Source organism: Pseudorca crassidens, chromosome 12 (assembly GCF_039906515.1).
Source record: "Pseudorca crassidens isolate mPseCra1 chromosome 12, mPseCra1.hap1, whole genome shotgun sequence".
NCBI classification, from domain to species: Eukaryota; Metazoa; Chordata; class Mammalia; order Artiodactyla; family Delphinidae; genus Pseudorca; species Pseudorca crassidens.
In genome coordinates this window covers 62,329,951-62,356,722 of record NC_090307.1, presented here as the reverse complement: position 1 = coordinate 62,356,722, position 26,772 = coordinate 62,329,951, and the positions used below count along the sequence as shown (strand labels likewise).

The window sequence follows — 26,772 nt, the reverse complement described above, 5'->3', positions numbered from 1 at the left end:
AGAAACTGGTTTTCCACATGCAAAAGAGTGAAAACGAATCCTTACCTTATCTCACTCCATACACAGTAATCACCTCAAAATGGAGTAAAGACTTAAATATAAGACCTGAAACCATAAAACTATTAGAAGAAAACATAGGGAGAAAGTTTCTTGGCATTGAGTCTGAGCAATAATTTTTTAGATATGACCCCAAAAGCATAAATATACAATAGACAAATGGGACTGCATCAAACTGAAAAGCTTCCACATAGCAAAGGCAACAAAGGAGTGAAGAGACAACCTATGGAATGAGAGAAAATATTTGCAAACCCTACATCTGATAAGGAGTTTACATATATATAAAGAACTCAAACAACTCAATAGTAAGAAAACAAACAACCCAATTAAAAAATGGGCAAAGGACCTAAATAAACATTTCTCAAAAGAAGACATACAAATGGCCAGATATATGAAAAAATGCCCAGTGTCACTGATCATCAGGGAAAAGCAAATCAAAACCACAATGAGATAACACCTTCCACCTGTCAGAATGGCTTTTATCAAAAAACAAAAGATAACAAGTGCTGGCGAGGATGTGGAGCAAGGAAACCCTTGTGCTGTTTTAGTGGGAAGGTAAATTGATGCAGCCACTATGGAAAACAGTATGGAGGTTCCTCCAAAATTACAAAATAGAACTATCACATGATCTAGCAATCCCACTTCTGGATATATACCCAAAGTAAATGAAAACAGGATATTGAAGAAATATCTGCACCCCCATGTTCACTGCATTATTCACAATAGTCAAAATATGAAAACTACCAAATGGTCAATGGATCAATGAATAAAGATGTGATATATATATATATATATATATATATATATTTATAATACACATGTATACACACACACACACACACATATATATATATAAACATATATAAAAAACATAGGGACTTCCCTGGTGGTCCAGTGGTTAAGAATCCATCTCGTAATGTTGGGGATGCCAGTTCGATCCCTGGTTGGGGAATTAAGATCCCACATGCCACAGGGCAACTAAGCCCACGCGCCATAACTAGAGAGAAGCCCGTGCACGCACTCCAACGAAGCGAAGAGCCCAAGTGCCGCAATGAAAAATCCCGCATGCCACAACTAAGACCCGACACAGCCAAAAAAACAAATAAATATTTAAAAAATAAAACACGTAAACACATATACACACACCATGAATATTAATCAGACGTAAGAAGGCAATCCTGCCATTTAATACAGCATAGATCAACCTGGAGAACATTAGGCTAAGTGAAATAAGCCAGACAGAAAAAGACAAATACTGTACGATCTCACTCATTTGTGGAATCTAAGAAAAAGTCGAGTTCATAGAAGCAGAGAGTCGAACAGTGGTTACCAGGGGCTGGAGGGTGGGGAAAACAGGGAGGTATTGGTCAAAAAATACCAAGTTGCACTTAATGTTGAATGACTAAGTCTAGAGATCTAATAATGATGATGATAGTTAATGATACTGTACTGAATACTGGAAATATACTACGAGAGCAGACTTCAGGTGCTCTCATCACAAAAGAAAGGTAACTGTGTGAGAGGATAATGTTAATTAGCTTGATTGCAGTAATCACTTCACTATGTAGAGCTGTATCAAATCATCATGTTGTACACCTTAAATATACACAATTTTTATTTTTAAAAAAAGAATCTTACAAAATAAAATGTTTAGCTTACCTGGGCAAGAAGAATATTTATGACTTCCTCATTTTCATTCATTTCTTCTTTGGAAACATCCTCTTTTGAAAGACTGGCTATCTCTTGTGCAATCTTGGTTTCACACTCCTGTCAAGTGAGAGAAATGAAAAGGACTGGTCAGCCTACTGTTAACACATTCAACAAATTCACACCATCACCAGTCCAGAAGTTTCCTTCTCACCTCCTAGAACTGAAAAAATAAGAGTGACACAGTCAGCTGAACCATCTGGACATATGGGCGTCTGCTAACTGGGCTTTGAAAATAATGTGTGGATCTCAGTTTGTGGCTGCACTGGAAGAAAAATGTTCAATTTTAATGTGCTCACCATTTCCGGAACGCTCCCACATAAATTACCTTCTGTAATACTTTCTTTTCTTTGGAGGGGGTTGATTTTAAGCATACAGTTCAACTGGTTTTGACGACTGTATACAGTCAAGTAACCACCATCACAATCACGACACTGAACATCTCCATCACCACGAAGTGCCCTTGGGCTCTTCTACCATCTGCTGCCCCTGGCAACCACTAACCTGCTTTCCACTGCTCTGGTTTTGTCTTTTCTTATGTTTCATATAAACTGAATTAATCAGTAAGTAGTCTTCTTTATCTGGCACATTGCTAATTTTGATTCGTCTATTTTGTCGTTTGTATCAGTAGTTTACTGAGTAATATTCCATGATGTGAATGTACCCCAATTTGTTCATCCATTCACCAGCTGATGGACATTGCGGTCCTTTCTAGTTTTGAGCAATTTTAACAAGACCTGTTATGAACACTGTGTATTTGCTTTGTGTGGGTATATGCCTTCTTCTGTTAGATAAATACCTAGAAGTGGGATTGCTGGGTCAGATGGTAACCTCATGCTTAACTTTAAAAGAAAATTCCAACTGTTTTCCAAAATGATTGAACCAAGAGCAATACAGGAGAGTTCCAGCTGCTCCACATTCTTGTCAACACTTGGTATTTTTAATTTTAGTCATTCTGGTTGGTGTGTAGTAGTATCTCGTGATTTTAAGTTGTATTTCCTTAATGACTAATGATGTTCAGCATCTTCACATGTGCTTATTTACCATCCATATATAATCTTCAGTAAAGTGCCTGTTCAAATTTTTGCCTTTTTAGAATTGACTTGTTATTGTAACAAATGTACCACTCTGGCAGGAGATGCTGATAATGAGGGAGGCTAAGCATGAGGGGGGAAGGGGTATATGGGAATTCTCTGTACCTTTCCCTCAATTCTGCTATGAACCTAAAACTGTTCTAAAAAAATAAAGTTTAAAAAAAATTGGTTTGTCTTGAGAGTTTTTTATACATACTAGTTCAAGTCCTTTATCAAGTGTGTTTTTTGCAACTATTCTGTCAGTCTCTGGCTTGCATATTCATCTTCTTAGTATCTTTTGAAGAGCATGTTTTGATGAAATGTAATTTACCAAATTTTTATTTCATAGTTCAAGGACCTTGTGTCCTATTTAAGAAATCACTCAAACAGCTCATACAACTTAGTAACAAAAAAACAAAAAACCCAATCAAAAATGGGCAGAAGGGCTTCACTGGTGGCGCAATGGTTGAGAGTCCGCCTGCCGATGCAGGGAACACGGGTTCGTGCCCCGGTCCGGGAAGATCCCACATGCCACGGAGCGGCTGGGCCCGTGAGCCATGGCCGCTGAGCCTGTGCGTCCGGAGCCTGTGCTCTGCAACGGGAGAGGCCACAACAGTGAGAGGCCCGCGTACCGCAAAAGAAAAAATAATGGGCAGAAGACCTAAATAGACATTTCTCCAAGGAAAAAATACAGATGGCCAACAGGCACATGAAAAGATGAAATCATCATCACTAATTATTAGAGAAATGCAAATTAAAACTACAATGAGGTACCACCTCACGCTGGTCAGAATGGCCATCATTAAAAATCTTACAAATAATAAATGTTGGAGAAGGTGTAGAGAGAAGGGAACCCCCCTACACTGTTGGTGGGAATGTAAATTGGTGCAGGTTCCTCAAAACACTGAAAAATAGAGTTGCCATAATGATCCAGTAATCCCACTCCTGGGCATATATCCAGACAAAACTATAATTCGAAAAGATACACCACTATGTTCACAGCAGCACTATTCACAATAGCCAAGACATGGAAACTACCTAAATGTCCATCAACAGATGGATAAAGATGATGTGGTAATATATATAAAGGAATATTACTCAGCCATAAAAAAAGCCATTTGCAGCTACATGGATAGACCTAGAGATTATCATACGAAGTGAAGTAAGCTAGAAAGAGAAAGACAAATACCATATATATCACTTAGATGTGGAATCTAAAACATGACTCAAACTTATCTACGAAACTGAAACAGACTCACAGACATAAAGAACAGACTTGTGGTTGCCAAGGGGGAGAGGGGTAGGAGAGGGATGATGGATTAGGAGTTTGGGATTAGCCAATGCAAACTAGTATATATATAGGATGGATAAACAACAGGGTCCTACTGTATAGCACAGGGAACTATATTCAATATCCTGTGAAAAACCATATGGAAAAGAATATGAAAAAGAATATATATACTTATAACTGAGGTACTTTGCTGTACAGCAGAAATTAACATAACACTGTAAATCAACCATACTGCAATAAAATTAAAAAAAAAAAAATCACTGCCTAAGCCAAAGTCAGTAAGATTCTTCTCCTCTGTTTACTTCTGGAAGTTTTTTTAGGTCTTAGTGTATGATTCATTTGGAGCTAATTTTTGTATATGTTGTGTGAAAAGAAGGAAAAAGTCAGCTTCTTCTTTTTTTTTTGCATATAAATATCCAATTGTTCCAGCACCATTTGTTGGAAAGAAAAAACTTCCCTAGTCAATTGTCTTAGCATCTTTGTTGAAAATTAACTGCCCATACATGTATTGGTCTATTTCTGGACTTTCTTTTCTATGTATCTATCCTTATCCAATACAGACTGTCTTGATTACTATAGCTTTACAGTCTTAGTATCAGGTAGTGTGAGCCCTCCAATGTTGTCCTTTTTCAAAACTGTTTAGGCTATTCTAGGTCATTTGTATTTCCACACAGATTTTAGAAGAGCTTGTTAATTTCTACCAAAATCACCTGTTTAGATTTTGATTGGAATTGAACCCACAGATCAATCTGTAAAAACCTAACATCTTAACAATATTGAAATATAAATATATTTTTAATTTATGTCTATTTTTTTTAGGTTCACTATCCAATAGTTCATTGCGAATATACAGAAATACAACAGACTTGTACATCTGATCCTGTATGCTACAATGTCGCTAAAGTCATTCGATTTTGTACAGACTCCTTAGGATTTTATATAGAGACAATCACATCATCTACGTATAATAAAGACTGATTTCTCTCCAATCCATATGCCTTTTTTTCTTGTTTTAGTGCACTGGCTAGAACGACCTCCAGTACAATGTTGAATAGAAGTGGTAAAAGCAGAAATCCTTGCTTGTATACCCAATCTTGGAGGAAAGCATTCAGACTTTCACCATTAAGCACAATGTAAATCAGAGGTTTTTTCTGTTAAGTGCCCTTTATCGGGCTGAAAGGCAGTGACTGCGAGTTTCTGTCATGAGTTAAGTGTCAAATTCTGCCAAATGCTTTCTCTGCATCTACTGACATGATATTGTGCTTTCTTTTTTTTTTTTTTTTTTTTTTTTTTGTGGTATGCGGGCCTCTCACCACTGCGGCCTCTCCCGTCGCAGAGCAACAGGCTCCGGACGCGCAGGCCCAGCGGCCATGGCCCACAGGCACAGCCGCTCCGCGGCACGTGGGATCCCCCCGGACCGGGGCACGAACCCGTGTTCCCTGCATCGGCAGGCGGACTCCCAACCACTGCGCCACCAGGGAAACCCTGCTTTCTTGTTTTTAGTCTGTTAATATAATGAGTTATATTACTTCTATCTTTAAAAGTCATTTATTCCTCAAAGTTGAAATCAACTTGATGGAACCTTTGGAGCACTTTGTGAATTAATAAGCAGACACGAAAAGACAGCATCAAGAAACTGGCAAAGTAGAGGTAATCCATCCCTTTCTATATTGGCTCTGGTTTGCTATGTCACAATTCCTTTATCCAAGAGAGATGCAGGAACAAGAGAAAGGAAGCCGAGCCCACGTGACCCTCCCTGTCCTGGGTCAGAGACCCTTCATTAAAGGCTGATGGGCAATGCCACATGGTGGACAGTGACCACAGGAGGACTGGTTGGTCTGTCACTAAAACCTGATTCCAGGCCGAATCATGAAGGGAATAATTAATCAAAAACAGGCACTGGAAGCAAAAGATAGATAATCTGGCAAGTGGGGAAAAAGGAAGAAAAATACACAGAGGGTGTCTGCTAGTCCTAGAGTGCAGGTGTAGAAACTCCATCACAGCTTCCTTCCTGACAAAGCTATCCCCACGTAAGTGCAAACTGCTGCCCTCGAAGCAACATGGGTTGTCTTGTCTTTTAGCAAAACCACAACTGCGACCCACCATGGACCATGCTGTCCCACTCGGACAAATGCTAACTCATGTTCCTTGGAAGTGGTCTTTGGACCCTGGCATTGAATCTGCACGTGGGTTGTAAGAGGGTCCAGAGATTTGGGACCTCAGCCTTGGCGTGGCCGGAAACTCAGAGTCCCAGCGCCAAGCAACACACACTAAACTAGAGGGAGACCAACAGTCTGGCTCACGAACCCCAAGCTCATCATGAGGCACACGCCTCCCTGCCTGTTACCAGGTAAAGAAAGCCCCTCTTGATCTTCGGTACCTCCATGTGTTTCTGACTCAAAGCCCTCACACTCCCCTGCAGTCTTTGAAACATATCACCATCTGACTGCTTCTCACGCCTGGAAAACTGTTTACAGGTACAACCAAGCAGGAAATGACAAAACATCTTTTCGCCAAATAGTCTGTTTAATTAAAAAACTCAACTTTCTAAATTAAATGAAGCATTTCCCTCATACCAAGCTGAAGGATCAATAATCCAGAACTAGGAACATGTGAACAAATCTCCCATCAGGGAACTTCCCCTCAAAAGGTATTTACACTGGGTTGGCCAAAAAGGTCGTTCAGCTTTTTTTTTTTAAACAAAAACCCGAACGAACTTTTCAGCCAACCCAATATAAATTGGGTTGTACTTTAAAAAAATAACTTAAAATGGTATATAAAAGATTCCAGTGCACTCTTTTTACATTTCATTATAAACATGATGTGCCAAAATAATAAATTTACTCACTTGTCTTTTAGCTTCTCTCAGTTTTCTTTTGAGGGCTGTCAAAATTCTTTGTACTTCCCATAATCTTTCCTCTTTAGATAAATCCTTTATCCCACCCTGCAGATCTCGATGTAAACAGTTCAAAAGAAACTCCTAGAAAGTAACACACCACACACTGTATAGGAGTCCATGTTTTGTCATTTTAAAATAAAACCACATGCAATTTCTAAAAACGCAGAATCTACTTTTCAATTATCATTAAAAAAATGACATAATGCATGAATTGTTTTTTCAAGGTTATGACTGAAAAATCATCTTTATTTTTTCTGCCTGAGCATTGGGTTCTAATCCATCAATTTACAATGGTTCCCAGTAGTCAATTCACATCCCTTTCCCCAACACATCAACTACTAAGAAATGGGAGCTCAGAGCAGACAAAAGGGAAGAAAGGCAAGCAGGGATTTGATAACTTGTATGCAAACAAAAGATGTAATAATTATCAAATATAAGTAAACGCCTTAGCCTTGAATTTCTTACTGAGCTTGCCAAACACACACAACCAAATGGCACTGTTTCAGTAGCACAGTGGGAAAACAAAGGATTTGGGGTCAAATCCTGGCTCTTCAGCTTAGTAACCAGGTGACATAGCATAAGTTATTTAACTTCTCCAAATTTCATTATTCTTATCTGTAAAATAAGGCCAATAAAGCAGCCTTGTCCAGATAAGCTAACATTTTTGGACTGCTTACAACATACCTGGCACCATGGTGAACATCTTTAACGCATTATTTCATTTAAGGTAATCTTCACATCAAACCTAGGAGAGGACTCATTTTTAAATGCAATCCCCAAGGCTTAAGGAGGTTAAGCAACATGCCTAATTAGGAGCAGAGCAAGAATTTAAAGCCAGGTCTTTTGATTTCCAAACATGTGCTCTGTCCACTATGATGTTCTGCCTTAACTGGCATGAAACAGTGCCAGATGGGAAGTTCTGGCTTCAGTGTGCCATGAAGAGTGTGCCTGACACAGCTCCAGACACACAGGAAGTGTTCATGGAACAGGAGGCCATCGTTCTCAGCACTGCAGTCTCCCATGGGGTCAGAGCGAGGGCTGGCTCTGGAGGCTGGGAGGGGGGCTGCACACACCTGTCTTCTGATCTCCTCCTTGATGCTCTCCTGGGTCTCGGGCAGTGTGGGCATCGTGGCCATGTTAGACCATCGCAGAGGTTTCGTCACTTGCTTCAGTGTCACATTTCCGAAGAGCTCTTGCACGTGTGTGAAAAACACATATAGGACACGATTGCTAATCTAAAAACAAAAGAAAAGATTTGCAAGAAAAATATTAAAATTATCATTTCATTTCATTTGTGTCTGTTGCCTAAGTGCATCCTCAGTAGTGACTAGACATGTTTTGCTAATTAGTGGCCAATTTAAAGAAGAGAATGAGAAAGTATGAGTTAAGTCATGGACTCAGCACTATGAGGAATTGTGGGGAAAAAGCCAAGAAATGGATGCAGAGGCCGATGATCATCAATCTGTTCTGTTTTAGCACCATAACATTAATTGATTTTTTAAATCTTATGTTCTTTATTTTCAAGTTACTGTGATACATTTTAACACATGCAACTGGATCTACTAAGGAACAAAGGAGCCTGCAGCTGCAGAGCTGGGCTGAGTGTGGTAGCCCCTGCTCCAGAGACGAATGCTTCTGGGCAGACTCCAGAGCCCGTGTTTAAATAGATGCTCTAATGCTAAGAGACCAGGACGTTACACTGGCTAAAAAGTTAATACAAGAAATTATTTCCTACCTAAAACTTATTCTGACAACACACCTGAATCTTCTGTGACACCAACATCCCTACTACAGTTATATTAAGTAACAATGTAATATTTACCAAATTCTGAAAACTTGACTAATATGAAATTTGAGAAACACGTTGCTTCCAAAATATAATCAACGAGCAATGAAGGAATCTTCAGTGAAAGAAAATACACTCTTACATGTAACAGTGTGTTATAACAGTGACCAATAATAACCTGGTATATTGGCTAAAAAGCTTAAAATAAAAACTATAACCCCATCTCATGTTTTGCCCTTTGTTCTTGGCCTGACTGAAATATCAGTAACTCCAATTAAAGGAAAACACATGCTCTACGCAAGCACCAAGTGAGCAGCAGAAAACGAAGGCCAGGAATTTATGTTGTAAAGAGACACCAACTAACACACCACCCACCTCTCTGAAATGCCTCCTCAGATTAAGATTCTGTAAAATACTCTATATACACCTCTTCATGAAGTCCTCAGGTCAAATCCCTGACCAAATGAATAACGTTAGGGCCCCTTGAGCCTGAGTCTGTATGTGTGTGTGATATGACTAAGCAGTAATGCTATTTGAGGAAGTAACTGAAATCCTTAAAACACTGCAGATGAACTGTAACTGCAGGTACCTCGGGCTCCTCTTGCACTAAGGACAGATCACTGTCATCAGGAACTGCTTACAAACCACACCAAAGACTGGACAATATTCAAATTTCACAGCTGCAGCTAAAAGGCCGACATGCTCATTACCTTACATGCCAACACTGTCCACACTGTGAAATAAAAAGGCCAACATTCAGGCTAACCCCTTACCCACCGTCCCTGGTTCACTGCTTGGTATGTGACTCAGCAACAGGAAACCCTCCCTACATCCCCAGGGCCGGCCGTGTACCTGGACAGTCGGGCTGAGCACTATAGAAATGTTCTGGATGTTCATTTTTGTTTCCAGCTCCTTGGCAATAACGTGGTCCATGTGCATGATCAGCCAGGAGATCAACAGACGGTTACACTCGGGCAGCTCCTCCAGCAGGCGCTGGAACTCCTGCACCTTCTCGCCCTCTGAGCTCCGCCCACAAGCCTCTTCAAAGCGGGGCAGCAGCTCCTTGGTCAGCAGGTTCTCGGGCAGGTCCCGCAGGTATTGCTTCAGCAAACTGGCCACAGTGTTAGGCTCATACTCTTCCAAGTTTGGAGACTCCTCTCTGTCATAGGCTGCTTTCAGTTCATCCACCTTGGATTTAATTCCTTAGAACATTCGAATTCAAAAGAGAAAGAAAGTATCAAGAAAAAAAAAAAAAATCCAACACACAGCTTTCTTCCCCACTGTGCCTACCCCTGGGGGAGATCAGAGAAGGGCCATCCTGACCATATGAAGTGTTAATCTGCACACGGTTCATACAATTCCTCCATTAAAGCAGATAAAAGACTACACTTAGAGGACGAATAACCAAAAGCTAAATGATAATGGACAAACTCAATACTCAAAACAAAAGTCATAGTAACCACAGAAACATCAAGCAAATATGCCAATCGATTCAGGGAAAAAAACTTGTTTTTTATTTAAAGATAGGTAGGTAGGGCTTCCCTGGTGGCGCAGTGGTTGAGAGTCCGCCTGCCGATGCAGGGGACACGGGTTCGTGCCCCGGTCCGGGAAGATCCCACATGCCGTGATGCGGCTGGGCCCGTGGGCCATGGCCGCCGAGCTTGCGCGTCTGGAGCCTGTGCTCCGCAACGGGAGAGGCCACAGCAGTGAGAGGCCCGCGTACAGCCAAAAAAAAAAAAAAAGATAGGTAGGTAAAAATTCAGGCAAAAATTAAACTACAATCTAAGCATATGCCTTGTTCTACATGAGCGGCCAACTGCTTTTCCTAACTAGTCACAAGACTGACAACATAAAATACAACTCAGTACATACAAGCACGTTGCAAAAAGTTGTGGGTGACTACTCTTTTATAAGTAAAAATTGTATCATAAATGCAAAAGGTGAGTTCACTATCTAAACAAACTCTTTGAAAATTATTCATTACATAATACCCATCTAATTTCTAAGTTTAAGTTCTTTACATGTTTTCTTAATCTGAAACAGGGTTACAATAAAAGAAAAGTGAAATTTTGGGTTACTAAAATCGAATTGTTTTGCTTTTCTTACTGGACAGAAACACACACAAATGTTTTTCAGACACTAAGTATTTTAGATTTTTAGTCCAATGTGCATTTCAGTGACATAATTCAGTGACACTGATTGCTCATGAGAACACAAGGTAGCTTTCTGTTGTTTTCGATACTTAAAACTTTAGGCCAAGATGTGGTACTATACACAACAGAATACTATTCAGCTATAAAAAAGAATGAAATCCTGCCATTTGCAATAGCATGGATGGACCTAGAGGGTGTTACGCTACGTGAAATAAGTCAGAAAAAGACAAAATACTTCATATGTGGAATCTAAACAAGTAAAACAAACTATACTTTGAATATAACAAAAAAGAAACAGACTCACAGATATAGAGGACAAACTAGTGGTTACCAGAGGGGAAAGGGGAGGGGTGAGGGGCAAGTGAGGGGTAGGGGATTAAGAGGTACAAACTACCATGTATAAAATAAATAAGCTACAAGGATATATTGTACAGCACAGGGAATATAGCCAATATTTTACAACTATAAATGGAGTATAACCTTTAAAAATATTGAATCACTATGTTGTATCCCTGAAAGTTATAAAATTTTGTACATCAACTATACTTCAATTTAAAAAAAACTTTAGGCCAATTACTGGAAACAAGCCACAAACTAAGGCTGACAGATTGTAACGGTAAACACAAACACTCGAGAGTCACCTAGTCTGAGCAGCATTTTACAATCAATAGTGCTTACATCTGGGCTCTGACATTCCTTATGTGAAAACCACTTAATGCCATCACAATAAATCAGTAACTTAATCTAGCACTGACAAAATGAAATCAACAACTCCAAACAGGAAAATAATAATATGAATCTTATTTTTGTGTAATCTTTATTTTGAGGCAGAAAAGTTAGAAAATAATTCCTTTTTTTTTTTTTTACTGAGTAAAACATGGTGTGTGATAATTTTAATTGAAATTCTTGACCAAAACCTCCTCTCTCTCTCACATACATTTTATAGATTTGTAATTTTCCCCCAACAGTGCCTGCCCAGAAAATTGCACAAGTGAAAAGTGCACAAATTTCCAGGTACAGAAAGAGCATATGCAAAATCATAGATTAGCTTTAAAACTGGAACTTATATATGGATAAGTGAGAATCAAGAGTTCTCCACCAGAAAATAATACTGTTAGCATTCAAAAAGAAAAGTCACAGCCATAAACTCTGTAGTCCAGAGTGCTGAATGCAGCATTCTGCCAGAGCTTCAAAAATAAATACAGGGGCTTCCCTGGTGGCGCAGTGGTTGAGAGTCTGCCTGCCAATGCGGGGGACACGGGTTCGTGCCCCAGTCCGGGAGGATCCCACATGCCGCGAAGCGGCTGGGCCCGTGAGCCATGGCCGCTGAGCCTGTGCGTCCGGAGCCTGTGCTCCACAACAGGAGAGGCCACAACAGTGAGAGGGCCGCGTACCGCAAAAAAAAAAAAAAAAAAAAAAAAATTGATCAAAGCAGAAGCTTGGCCTCCAAGGAGCCAACAACCAGGGGAGCAGCTCAGTTTGAACACTCTGACACGTGAATTCAGAGAAGGAGTCCCACACCTCCGACTCCAAAAGAATGCAAACATCAAAAATAGGTCAAAGACAAAAGAATCCTTTGAACAAAGCTGTAGGAACTCTTCAGAGAAACTTTCACCTAAAACAAAATTTCTTCACACCTATCAAAATCACGTGAGAGAAGCAACTATGTTAGCACTGTGTAGATCTTTAAAAATCCATCATAAATTTTTCTTAAAAGGCAAGTTTCAAATTCATTTAAATGTGTTTATTTTTATGTAACTAAGGACTTATAAATTCAAATTCAGTGCCTAATTCATTTATCTTATTTTCTATAAAATAGTAGCATTTTAGCCAAAACACTCTTAAATGATAACATGTTATCTGTGGGATTATGTAAAGGTCTCCCCAGTTATCAAACATGCTGGCCCTTTCTTAACAAAGCTTAAATATCAAATCCACCCTCTAGAAATGTGCATGAACCAATTAAATGGAAAAAGTAAATCTAGTCTCTCTATTCTAAATGTGTATGATTTAACTCATCATGAAATACGCATGAGCAACAGTGAATATTATAGCCTCAAGGTCCAGGACCAAGACACTGAACCACAGGAACGTGATGACAACAGCACGGATGCCACACAGGTCAGGACTTGCATCCTACACCAATACAAAGCCACCCTGCTCTGTAAGAAATAGAGTCTTCTACTTTAGACAGCATGCATTTTCCTTGATTTTAGACACCCAATATGAATTACTTTCCTGCCAGTATGAAATGTAAGTTTTCATACACACGGAACGTAGAGAAATGGAACCTCAACTTCACTAATGCACATAAGAGCCGCGCCTGGACACAGAGGTATCCACATCTAAACATTTTAGTAAGAACCTAAACATTTAGCAAGAACACTGTGCATCCCTCAGCTGAACTCAGGAAATACTTAAACGACTGTCAGTAACTGTGTCTTGTGGCCAAGAAGCGTCCTGAACCCAGATGTCCTTCCTCCCTGCTGACCACCCTCCAACGCCCAGCCTCACGGAGGCACCCAGGTGAGGGGCACCACACACACACACACACACACACACACACACACACACACACACACACACACACAGAGTGTGAGGGTCTTTGTTCAACTGGAAGGATCAAGGAAATGAATGAGGTTTAGGACCCGTGTCACAATTTTCCTCACAAGTGAGTATTTGTTCCCTTCCTTTGAAAAGTGGAAGTGAAGCTAACCTTTAAAAACCAGTATATGTGGCGCGAGCCCCATACCTGACACTCTGTAGATGCCTTCACACTTCATGCCATGCTTCTCCACATAATCCACACACTCCCGGAAGACGGCCGGCAGCCGAACGCCGTCGTACATCATGGTCCTCTCCACTGCATCAGCCAGAGGAATCCCAAAGATGGGTTTGAGATTCGGGACATCTATCTGAGGCACCTCTGGCTCCTGAATTGGCTTCTTCTTTTTCTTCTTTTCCTTCCACTGTTTAACCACGTCAGCTGCTGTCAAGTCTTTTGACTTTTTCTCTTTATGTTTTTCCTCTTTGTGTTTTTCTTCTTTATGTTTTTCCTCTTTGGGTTTCTCTTTTATTTTAAAATCCTTCTCTTTCTTTTTAGAAAAGCTGGGCTTCTTGAAAACATGGATCCCCTTGGACCTCTTCATTTTGGAAGGACTTTCGGCTTCATCTCCAGAGCTATCTTCCTGAAAGGCGGCATAGCCTTCAGCTGCCAAAGAAATGCAGGGAGCATGAGTCAGATGTCTGCTGAATGTCAAACTGTCCATTTTCAATGTCTGAAAACAAGACAAAGAAGTGCCACCTGGCCCTAGCTACCTAGCTTTTCACCCCATGGCCAAGCCCTCCTGGTACTCTCAGCAATTCATTCAATGGCTTCCCAGCTAAAATGAGGCGTTGCCATGACGTCTCCTGACCACAAGAGGGCGACGAGCAGAGAGCCAGTTACCCTTGAAACTGGTTTTATTTTATACACACGTGCAATTGGAATTTCTGCAAACCAAATTATTATAAATAATCATTTATTATCTTAATTTATGTATTATCTACACAGAGGGCTAATGGAGAGAATCCCTATATAATGCACAGCATTCTTTCATCAGCTGAATAAGGCCCTCTAACTTACACTCTACTTAGCTTAGGTTTCTTCATATTTGGTTCCTATAATGTGAAGCAATCTCCAATCATGACACGAAATGCACTACTGTTCAGACGCTCCCGTCATCCCCATCACACTTTGCTCTCCTGTCTCCAGCTGTTAAGTTCTTTCTGCAGATGGCAGCTGGGACTGAAGCCTCATCTGGGGAGAACAGAACCAGGAAACTCCCTAATCTCGGGATGGTGGCCACTTCCCTGCGTCAGAAGCCCTGGTTTCACACTGATAACTGCTTAGTATCAATATTAGAGTTATCCTAGTTTGGTTTCACTGTTCTTTTTTATTTTAACATCTAAAACTCTCCTTTTCTTTAGCCAACTACCTCACAAGCTATTTTATAACAAAAATTAAAGGTATTGCATACATTTCCCTCTAATTAAAGTACCAATACCACAAACCCCACACCAACCAGAATGGCAAAAGTCTTAAGGGCATAATACCATGACAGAAAGCAACTGGAGTTCTCAGACACCACTGGTGGGAATGTCAACTGGTACAAGCACTCTGGAAATTGTTTTGCAGGATCTACAGATACTGAAATGAGCATGGCCTGTGAGCAATTCCACTCCCAGGCACACACACAAGAGAAATGCATAAACTTGGACAATGAGGTTCAGAGAAGCACGATTCATAACACACACTGAAGACAACCCAAATGACCAATAACAGTAGAATGGAAAAATAAATTCTAGTATATTAGTGCAAAATCCAGCAATAGAAATGAACAAATTACTGCCATATGGAATAACACGGATGAATCTAACAAACATAACACTGGGCAAAAGAAACTACCCACAAAAGGAAATCTACTTCCATGTACAAAAGTCCAAAATCAGGCAGTGTCCAGATGTGCTGGGCGTCCCCCCTGAAGGGGCAACAGGCAATTTCTAGGATGCTGATGATGCTCTATTTCCAGAGCCTTGTAATTAGCACAGGTGTATCCGTTTGTGATAATTCATCAAGTTGTACACAATTTGTGCATTCTATCCAAATGTTATGCTTCAAATACAAATTAACTTAAAAATACCGTGAAACTAAAATCACACTTACTTAAAATAACTCACCTGATTTGCTTTTAACATGCTAAAAAGCTATGTCTAAATGATTCATCCTTACAGAACAGGAATCATAAATGGAACGCATGGTGGCATTTGCTTAAGAAACCGAATACATACTTTTTTCACCATGTACCCCAACTGGCCTACACAACCTCGCCAAGAGAGTAAGACTGTATAAGGACAAAATTTCAATATTTACTTTTCATACTTTTATTTAAAATTTAAGAAACCTCCACCAGAAAACTTCACCATTTCTGGAAATTCAGTATTTTTATTTGTGAGAATAACACCCTAAAATACAAAAACTGAGATGCAGAAAAATAAAGAAAATATAAAACAAGAGTCTTTGGATATATTTCTACAAGATAGCAGGTACACATAATTAGAGTAGAAATTTATCTAAACTTTAGCTACAGCACAGAGAAAATGGCACTTACTCCTTTTTTCCTTTTTCTTAAATTTTCCTTTTTTCTTCCCATGGTCCTTCTCATCATCAGACACTATATCGGGAGGCTCATGGAGGCTGTCATGGGGAGGCGAGGGCTCGCCCGTGCGGTACAATCCAGGAAACTTAGTGGGGCTGATCTCCTCAGAGCTGGGGGTGCGGGTGAGCCCACTGCCATGCTCCACCCTGCGGTGCTCACCCGGGCTGCTGGTGGGGGGCAGGAAGCACTCGGTCATGCTGCCTCCTTGACGACAGTGAGGAGGGCGTCTGTTACCTGCCCATCACCCCTGCAGAGGGAGAGAGCACATCACAGTCACCCAACGACCACCAAGACATAAGGGCGCCAGACACACACACAAAACAGCAACTAATCTTGCATTTACAAATCAAAAATATTTTTCTTCACAACCCCCCTTTAAAAGTAGTTGTTCATTTTGCCATCTCAAGTTACATTCGCGCACCACACATTTCGGTTCTCAAAGAGTTGGTTGAAAGCACTGGATCTTCAAGTGTGAAAAAAATGAACCAAATGAAAGTGGGTTCTCAAAGTAGGACACAGAGTTTCCTCTAAAAAAGAACCCACCATTGTAATGGGCTTCATTTTGGATTGCTATCCAACATAAAATCCTAATTTTTTTTAAGTTATGGCCAAACAACCATGAATAATAAATTAAGAAGACTGTTAATATAACTACACATGAATAGTTCAGTATCAAAATTTATAAACCAATTAAAGTTATATATACAGATCATTAGCCATAGCTCTATACTGCACTGGACAATTCACATGTGGATAACAGCTATTTTATCTTGGACTGGAATTATGTTGAAAGAAACAATGGAACCCTCATTTGCTCAGTCCTAAAATACACACACACTAGTTTCGCTAGAATGGACACTACAAAGAAATGCGGATAAACAACAAGGTCCTACTGTACAGCGCAGGAAACTGTATTCAACATCCTGCGATAAACCATAATGGAAAAGCATACGAAAAAGAATGTATATATATGTATAACTGAGTCACTTTGCTCTACAGCAGAAATTAACACAACATTGTAAATCAACTATACTTCAATAAAAAATAAATTTAAAAAAAGAATAAAAAAACCCAAAGGACAAATGTAAGAAAAGTTCAAGATTTGTTTGCATTTTTTTCTTCATTAGACAGATGGTACACAGTACTGTGTTTAAAAGTTACTTGGATTAGTTCTTATTCCTCTTTAATGCCTTCATATTAATTTGAAAAACTATTAGAATCACTTGTTTCTCTTTGCACTCACTTCTAAGGTGATTTTGCAATTTTAAAAATCCACAAACACAAGTGATAAGACTGCTATTTCTGACCATAAACAAAGACAAACAAATGTGTAAAAAGATGTGTAAATTATGAGAGCTAATTTCTCTAAAAAGCAAAGAGTTCTCACAAATCAATGAAAATCTCAACAAATCAAGACACCTACACAAAGAATGTGAAGCAGTTCATAGAAAAATGACTAATATCCACATGAAAATAATGTTCAAGTACAATTACAATTTTAAAAACAAAATAAGTTACCATTTTTCTAACAGCAGACTGGCAAAGAACAAAAAAGGTGATTAATACCAAGTGCTGGTAAGGATGTGATCAAACATTTGGGAGAATATCCACTGATGGCTGAAGTGTAAACCAGCACAATTTTTTTTGAAAACCAATTTGGCAATATCTATCAAAATTTTATTTTTTAATATATTTATTTATTTATTTTTGGCTGTGCTGGGTCTTCGTTGCTGCGTGCGGGCTTTCTCTAGTTGTGGCGAGTGGGGGCTACTCTTTGTTGTGGTGTGTGGGTTTCTCATTGCGGTGGCTTCTCTTGTTGCAGAGCATGGGCTCTACGTGCGTGGGCTCAGTCGTTGTGGCTCGTGGGCTCTAGAGTGTTGTGGCGCACGGGCTTAGTTGCTCCGCGGCATGTGGGATCTTCCCAGACCAGGGCTCGAACCCGTGTCCCCTGAATTGGCAGGTGGATTCTTAACCACTGCGCCACCACGGAAGTCCCTATCAAAATTTTAAATGTGCTCTCTTTGATCCAAGAATTCCTCTTTTTAGGAACCTATCCTTCAGATATACTTTTACAAGAATTCAAAGATGTGTACATGAAAATACGCATTTTAGCACTGTGACAGCACAAACAACATAATCTAAATGGCTATCAATGGAAGATCAGTTAAATTATGATTGATCCAAATAATGGAATATAAACTCACACAACATGCAACTTCTGAAATAGTTAACAACTGTTAACTCTTGGAAGTTGTAAAAGGGGGGGGAGAGAAAGATTTCTTTATTTTATCCTTTCTACATATTTTGAGCCTTACCATGCCCATCTATTACTTGTATTACTATTATTGGGGTTCTTTTTAAACGAACAGGCCACTTTTTTTAGTCTCATAAAAATTGTGTTTTTGACAATATTTAATAGTGTGGGGAAAGCAATTTTATTTATAGCACAATATCAATTTTTAAATAAACATATGCAAAAAACGTAAGAACAAGGGAACTTTAAAAATAATTATCTGTGAATTATAAGATTATAAGTGATCTTTTTACTCTTCTGCATTTCATAAGTTTTATACCCAGTATACATTACTGCTTGTCTAGTCAGGAAAAACATTAAACAGGAAAAATTCCATCAAAGGAGCTGTAAGCATCACTGTAATTTTTTAGGTTTTCTTCATAGGCCCTGACTGGCTTTTTTTTTTTTTTTTTTTTTTTTTTGCAGTACGCGGGCCTCTCACTGTTGTGGCCTCTCCCGTTGCGGAGCACAGGCTCCGGACGCGCAGGCTCAGCGGCCATGGTTCACGGGCCCAGCTGCTCCACGGCATGTGGGATCCTCCCGGACCGGGGCACGAACCCGTGTCCCCTGCATCGGCAGGCGGACTCCCAACCACTGCGCCACCAGGGAAGTCCTATTATTTTTCAAGAGTACATTCTATTCTTCCCTTAATTGAAGGGATGGTTTTGACCAGCCCAGGTTTGAGAGTTTAAAGAGAGCCAAGATCCCACCAGCCTATCAGTTACACATCACAGGTGAGGAAACTGAGGTCCAAAGACCCGGGAAGCCAAAGCACAGGTGCGGGGAAGGAGCATAGCTCGACACAGACAGACCACTGACGGGCATCCTGTCCCCACGGACCCATGTCATACGCCTCCCTGCATGCTGTCTTCCTCACGCCCTGGAACCCAGCCCTCCTTCCAGGATCTTTGTAGGGCCAATTCATACTCATCTTTTAACATTAAGCCTGCAGATGGGCACAAGGAATCTTTCTGGAGTGATGAAAACGGTCTAGATTTGACTGTGGTGATGGTTACAAACCGTAAATTGACATTTTAAGTGGGTGAATCTTATGGTATGTAAATTATACCTAAAAAAAAAGTTTTAAAAAAAGGATCAAGTACCAGCCACACTTTCTCCAGGAATCCCCCCTCATGCCCACCCCACCCAGTCTAAGCCATGCCCCCTTCCTGTGCCCGCAGAATGCGTGGAGCACACCTCCAGCGCTGCACATGCCTTGCAGGGCTTTAATGACCTGTGAGCACAGGGCCATCTTGCCCAATAATTCGCGAGTCCTAGCATTTCACACAGCACAGGCTGCAGAGGAAGTAGTCAGATGTTTGTTTACTTAACAATCTAATTAGTCTCTTCTATGTTCTCAACAGGCTGTGTCGGCTAATGACACAAAGATGAGAAGAAAGGAACCAGCCCTTAGCCTCAACTTTTAATTACAGAAATAAAGAAAGGAAACCCACATTTTATTTGAGTTCCTGTGGCTTCAGGAACTTTCATATACATTAACTAACCTTATATGTCCTGTGAGAAAAGTGTTTTTCCATGTTTACAAACTGCAGAACTAAGGCTCAGAGAAGTGAAGTAACTTACCCTATGCCACACAGCAAGAGATAAAACTGGGATCTGCTTGACTCGAAACACACATTCTTTCCAGTAACCTGCCCTCTACACACACACACACAAGAGGGCACACATGCCAGGAGGAGCAGGGCATTACAGACACAAGCAGAAATGTGGGGCTTGTTATGAGAACGGCAAGAAGACAAGTTGGACGGGAGCAGTTTCACGAAGAAGCAACACAAAAGACACTGAAAGACAAGGTGGCTCTGAACTGAGAGCCAACTGGAGGCAAGCTGAGGGGCTCAGGCACCACACATGGGTCATCACCAAGTCCAAGGCCAGGAAGTGACAACACTGGGGCTAAGAGGAATGAGGGCAGGACCGCGAACAACAGAATGCCAGGCGGGTTTGGACCATTCCCTGCTCTGTGCTGCTACAGCAGCTGGTGACTTACAGTTCAGCCTCCACACTGAACTGACAAAGAAGAGAGTTTTGTTCATGACGCACTGAACAGATTATCTTGCAAAAACTACTCCAGAGAAATAGCTGTTGACCTGACTCAGCCACAGTTGGGAGGAACGGAAGGGGAGCGGCTATCTGCACACAGGAAGGAGTGAGGCCCGAATAGAGGGCGATTTCAGAGGAAAGAACACACTGGCGCTGGGACTGTTCTGAGCACTGGAGAGCCACAGCAAGCCTGAACCTCGCTGAATAAGAGGGCAGAAGAGGGAGGCCTCAAATGGTCCACAGTAAATTTCAGCATAAATAGCCAAAGGAAAGAAAATAAAACAAATTAAAAAATTAGGAATTCCTACTCCTGAGGCAAAAGGAGAAATGATGTAAATTTGTAAACATTTAAGAAAGAATACGTATCCCTATTCCTCCTGGTGAACACAGCTAAGAGAAGACAACAGACTGACAGGTAGAGCAAGAAGGCAGACAGGCTAGGGACCTCGGGATCTGAGGACCAACACTGGTCCCTGAGTTTTCTTTTTGTCTCTACGTATCAGACTCAGAGCAAAAGAAGCCAGACAGACGGGCGGGCTCAGATAAAAACAACAACAGAAGCCTGCCCTCTCCAGCTGAACGACCAGAAAGGGACAGCTCTGCCAGACAGAAAACTTTCAGATAATAGTGGTCTACTTCAGCCAAACACCACAGAAAAGTAATCAGGACAGCATGGCACTGGAGCAAGGACAGACAGACAGGTTAGAAGAACAAAACAGAAAATTCACAGGGACTCACATGTACACAGTCAACTGGTTGTCAACAAAGGTTCCAAAGGAATTCGGGGGGAAAGGAAAGTCTTCAACAAGTGGCATGGATAACCATGTGGGGAAGAGAGGTGGTGAGCTCCTCCATCACATCACCCACAAAGTGTAATTCATGATAAATCACAGACACGAGAACTTAACTGCTAAAAACTGTAAAACTTCTAAAATAAAACGTATTTTTGAGACCTTGGGAGAAGAATATCCCAGACAGGACCAGAAAGCATTAACTATAAAGTTAAAAATTGACAAAGTAGACATAAGGTGCGACTATTTATAGGAAGTTCTGGAACGGGCAAACTCACCTCTGTCAAAAGAATCGAGGCATGTGGTTGTGGGGATGTGGGGGAGAGGCAGGGACTGAGCACGAAGGAGCACGAGAGAACTTTCTGGTTTGATGGCTACGTTCTGTCTCTTGACAGGCATGTGGGCTACATACACGTATACATCTGTTGAAACTTCTTCTATTGAAACACCACTCTTACATTAGCTTCAGGTGTACCAGGGCTTAGACATTTACAACCGTTTGGAAATGAGGACCCTGGTAAGTCTCGTGACCACCTGTCCCCAAAGTCATTTCAATACTATTGACCATATTCCTTATGCTGCATGTTACATCCCTGGAGGTTTTTGTTTTTTTTTTTTAATAACAGGGGGTTTGTACCTCTTAATATCCCTTTCACCTATTTCAACCCTCCACCTCCCTCCCTTCTGGCAACCACCCATTTGTTCTCTGTATCTATGAGTCTATTTTCATTTTGTTTTGCTTGTCTTGTTTTTTAGATTCCACATACAAGTGAGATCATACGGTATCTTTCTCTGTCTGACTTATTTCACTTAGCATAATGCCCTCTAGATCTACCCAAGCCGTCACAAAAAAACATTAAACTGTGCATATCACTGAAAATAAATTAATAACATCAATAAAATCCCTCAGATGGGGGGAAAAAAAAGCTATGGAAGCTATATAGAGATGATCATGAGCCATTAAAAAATATGAACTCTCCTTCTCAAACGTTGCTACTCCCACCTTTACCTTCAGCATCCCACCTCCCCCCACACCCAAAATCACTACAACAGGAATGTCTACTTCCAGTCTTTCTCAACTGAAAGCCTGTGGCTGGTACCTGTGCGAAATCTCTCTCCAGAGAAAACTGAAGATATAAAAGGTTACTTCTGCAATATCTAACAAAAACTATTAAAAGTATACAGCAAAAACCATACATCTGGAATTTTACTTTAGAACCCCCCAAAATTATAACGTTGAAATGAAATTTTTCACATAAAAAGAACAGTTATGACAGTTATAACTGAGGTAAAGCCAAAAAAAAAAGTGTCATAAAACTAGACTCAAACTTAATAATTGCTTAAAAACATCCACTCCTCCAAAGAACTAGGATATGCATTGTTCTTAAAATAGTCTTTTCTGCTCATGCACCACTATTAATCAGCACACATAATAATAATCATTCACCCATGCAAAGGGACAAAACAATATAAGTAGGAAAGACAGATTGCTAAATTAAAGTCTCCTGAAATGAGCTTTTGAGAATAACTCCAATGATTTATTAAACTTGATAATTCAACACAGAAAAAGGCCTCGTCCAGAAAACCCATAGCTTGCTTAACTAGTTCACAAGTTAAGCAAATCCAGTATTTATAAACTTTCTTTATTAAATACCAGGCTGTAAGTCACTGGAAGCAGCTTTTCCTCATTTTTACGGTTTTTAAAAATAATCTGTAAATTAAGTCTCTAACCCAAATCTCTACAAGGGAATCCAAACACTGATTCATTAGTACCTCACATACTGAACACTAACCAGCATTAACCTACCATCTGGGAATGTCCAACTTTGTAAGCAGTATTTGCACGCCCAGTACGTTCTTATTCTTCAAATTTTCTCAGAATTAAAGGACAAGAGTGTCCAGATCACAAGGGACCGCCCCACACCATACATGAAGAGACCCACGCCAAAGCACATCATGAGGTTTTGGGGTACAGAGGACAGAAGGATGATCCTGAAAGACTCCTGCAGGCAGGGAAGAGGGCAAGCAACTTACATACAAAGGATCACGATCAACTTGTCAACAAGAACACTGGAAACTTAAAGACAATAAAGGAATATCTTCAAACCTCTGACAAGACAGCTAGTTCCAAGGACCATTCAAGTGCACAGGTAGAATAAAGACGTTCCAGACACACAGTGGCAAGGACTGTACTCCCCCCGTACACTTGTTCAAGAATCCTGATGCCCTGAAATGAGACCCTGATGGGCAGCAAGGAACCCCATGAAAAGCAGGCCTGTGATCAGCTAGTGACACAGTCCCTGTGACCCAGGGGAAGAAGGGCTCCAAGGACAAAGGGAGTCACAGACATCTGACTGCGGAAAAGAAGAGTAAGACCTGGTAAAGAACCGCTGGAGCTTTTGGAATATATCTGTCATGAGAACAGAGTAAAAAGCAAATAAAAATAAGAGATAACCATTAACTCTAAGAAAAAGGAAAAGGTAGATGAGAAAATGAAATTGTAGTCTACTGCCTGGCTCAGGGTTACACAGTATTTGTGTGATCATCACCATGAAAACGATGGGTGCTGACAGAATCAAACACCGTGCAGGGCAGGATGATGCTGGGGGGCTGGGGGCAGGGGGCCCGGCGAAGGTCTGAGACACCCAAATCCTCATCTACCCTAACACCTAGGTTAACACAAGACATCCAAAACTGCTATCTTCAAAAACAGCAGCTTAAGGATATTATTTAGATAAAGGAAATAAACACCAAAAAAAAAATAGCTGAAAGGAAAAAACTAAGACCGAGAGGGGTGCAGGAGCGAGGCGGGGAATAGTGCAAGTCTTTAAACTGGGCTGGGGGTCCCCAAGACCACCCGCAGGGTCGGCAATTCTCTAGATGGACTCACATAAGTCAGCACACAGTCATGCTCACGGCTGCGATTTATTACAGAGAAAGGACACAAAGCAAAAAGACAAAGGAAAAGGCACAAGGAACCAGGCACACGCTCCCGGGAGTCCCCGGGCAGTGGAGTCACAGGGACACGTGTGAAGCACCGTGTGCTGGGCAGCTCCTCACTCACAGCCCGAGGTCCCCGTGGAGCCCGGTCACACTGGTGTTCTCCGCCGGACGGGTACCGAAATCCCAGACTGCCAGAAAGACGGCAGGTGTTCCGCGTAAACCACACTGTTTTACAAACCACTGAGGCCCAGTAAGCTGCTCTTCTCATTTAGAGACAGTTTTATATGCTCTAGGGAACAGGTATACAAAGAGAAATCCCCATCAAGGGATTTTTCTTAAAACATGAATATTACTGTCCAAGAAAAAAATGTTAAGTTTATAAACTGAGGTGAGACAAATAATCCTTCAGACGAGGCAGATAAGGTTTAGAGGGTTTCCTATCATTCACGGTGAAATCCTCGCCATGCAAATATGTGCGAGGTTTATGGCGTGTGCCCCGTGATGCAGACCAGTACACACAGTTACAGGACTGAGTAATTTCTCATGCACACTCCCACAGACCAACTGTCAGCCCATTAGGCTGTTACATAATTAGTCCTTTCAAATCTTCCAGCATTTGCTTAGGTCTATACTTCAGTAGAGATTTTACTCTTGGGTTACTGTTTCTTTTCTGTACTCTCCTTATAGATCATCAAATTTAATCTTTATTTTAGTTTCTCCCCTACCCCCAGGGGCTTATCCAAACAAATAAACTTTCAATTAGCACCTCACATGCCACTCACAGAAATTCACTGAATGACATAGTGATTTAATGTTTTCCACTCAACATTCTCAGTGTCACTGATTAAAACAATATGCCTGAGATAAGATATGTGTGTAAAATCAGTTTAAAAGATGTGAAATTCCGAAGTTCATCATAATGAATACAAACGTATGAATGTCTTTTTAAGGCTGACAATAACTTTTACATGACTGATAAGAAAACAGAAAAATTCACAAGTTATTTTAGGACACTGATATAATGCAAAATGTAAAAATCAACGTCCAGATGAAACAGAAATCTAAAGGGCACAGATTATATCCATTATTTAAGTGAACGTTCAAACTCTGAGGATCAGAATGCCAGGTGCTGGAAAATGAGCAGCCAAAACATACAGGATCTAGCAGCCAGAAATAATCCCACCTTCTGCCTGGGATGAAAGGCTGCAGAGGACACAATCCAGTTCTACATACAGCTCTCCAAATCAAAGAGTATGTATATGTATTAAGTATGGGGAGAAAAGTCCACATTGCCTTTACACAAAATCAAAGGTGCTATCATCAGCAGTCACTCTAATTCAGAGGACAAAAAAAAAGTTTTCTTATAAAAAAAACAATAAATATCATTTGGTATTATCAGTAAAACAGCACATTTTTAAAGTAATGATATATCCTTTGGCTGAGGGGGAGGGTGGTGTCTTTCCTGCCACATTTCATAATCACAAAATCTATTCTCAAGTAAATAGTAAATTAGAAGTTAACTTGGGGCCGGGGGAGACCAACAAACGTTATTTAATAATTTTTAAAATGCACACCATTGGTTACAACAGAAACTGGGTAAAAGTATCTAGTCCATGGTTCCCAGTGTGCGGAGGCACCCAGAGCACTGTAAGCAAACTCATCCCGGCCACGGGGAGCTTACATTTGAAGGAAACAGAGCGGTATTCAACATCTGCCAGACACTGTACAAACTACCAGCTAAAAGAAGTTCAGTTTCAACATTAGACTGTGCACATTCCTTTCAACAGCATACCTCTGTGAAGCTGGGTTTTCTGGGGTAGCTATGATTTAAAGAAAAAAAAAATGGGGGACTTCCTTGGTGGCGCAGTGGTTAAGAATCCACGGGTTCGAGCCCTGGTCTGGGAAGATCCCCACATGCCACAAAGCAACTAAGCCCGTGCACCACAACTACTGAGCCTGCACTCTAAAGCCCAAGGGCCACAACTACTGAGCCCGTGTGCCACAATTACTGAAGCCCACGCGCCTAGAGCCTGTGCTCTGCAACGAGAAGCCACCGCAATGAGAAGCCCACGCACCACAACGAAGAGTAGCCCCCGCTTACCACAACTAGAGAAAGCCCACATGCAGCAACGAAGACACAATGCAGCCAAAAATAAATAAATAAATTTATTTTTTAAAAAAATCAACATGGAACAAGAAATAAGGGGTGGTGCTGTCCAATCTGATTGCAAAGTATTATAAGCTGTGTGGTGTCCAATAGGCACACACAGACCACTAATTTTAGTTATTTAAGAGTGAAATAATTTATTTTCTCTTCCAGCTATCGTGTACTATTTTTTCAAATGGTTACTAAATTGCCAAGCCATAAATACGAATTTAGTTGTGTGGGCCTAACAACATAATTCAGCATACTATTAAGCATTTCCATTAGGCTGACACCAGGTCTAAGAACAAGATATGTATAAGATGAGGCTGAAATATCGTGTCACAAAAGAAAGACGTTATGAAAGATGCTTGGAA

At 40.7% G+C, this 26,772-nt stretch overlaps 1 protein-coding gene across 8 annotated transcripts in view; it reads right to left on the bottom strand.

Moving 5' to 3' along the window:
• Nucleotides 1-26,772, bottom strand: part of RALBP1 (ralA binding protein 1) — a 58,430-nt gene that overhangs the window by 20,291 nt on the left and 11,367 nt on the right. For all 8 annotated transcript variants that reach the window (XM_067699711.1, XM_067699712.1, XM_067699713.1 and 5 more), the window contains exons 2-7: nt 16,117-16,411; nt 13,719-14,177; nt 9,666-10,015; nt 8,101-8,262; nt 6,977-7,108; nt 1,717-1,824 (exon numbers count right to left, since the gene is read on the bottom strand). In XM_067699711.1, the coding sequence (XP_067555812.1) occupies nt 1,717-1,824; nt 6,977-7,108; nt 8,101-8,262; nt 9,666-10,015; nt 13,719-14,177; nt 16,117-16,360 (1,455 nt within the window). In that variant the 5' untranslated portion in view covers nt 16,361-16,411. The remainder of the gene's footprint in view (nt 1-1,716; nt 1,825-6,976; nt 7,109-8,100; nt 8,263-9,665; nt 10,016-13,718; nt 14,178-16,116; nt 16,412-26,772) is intronic.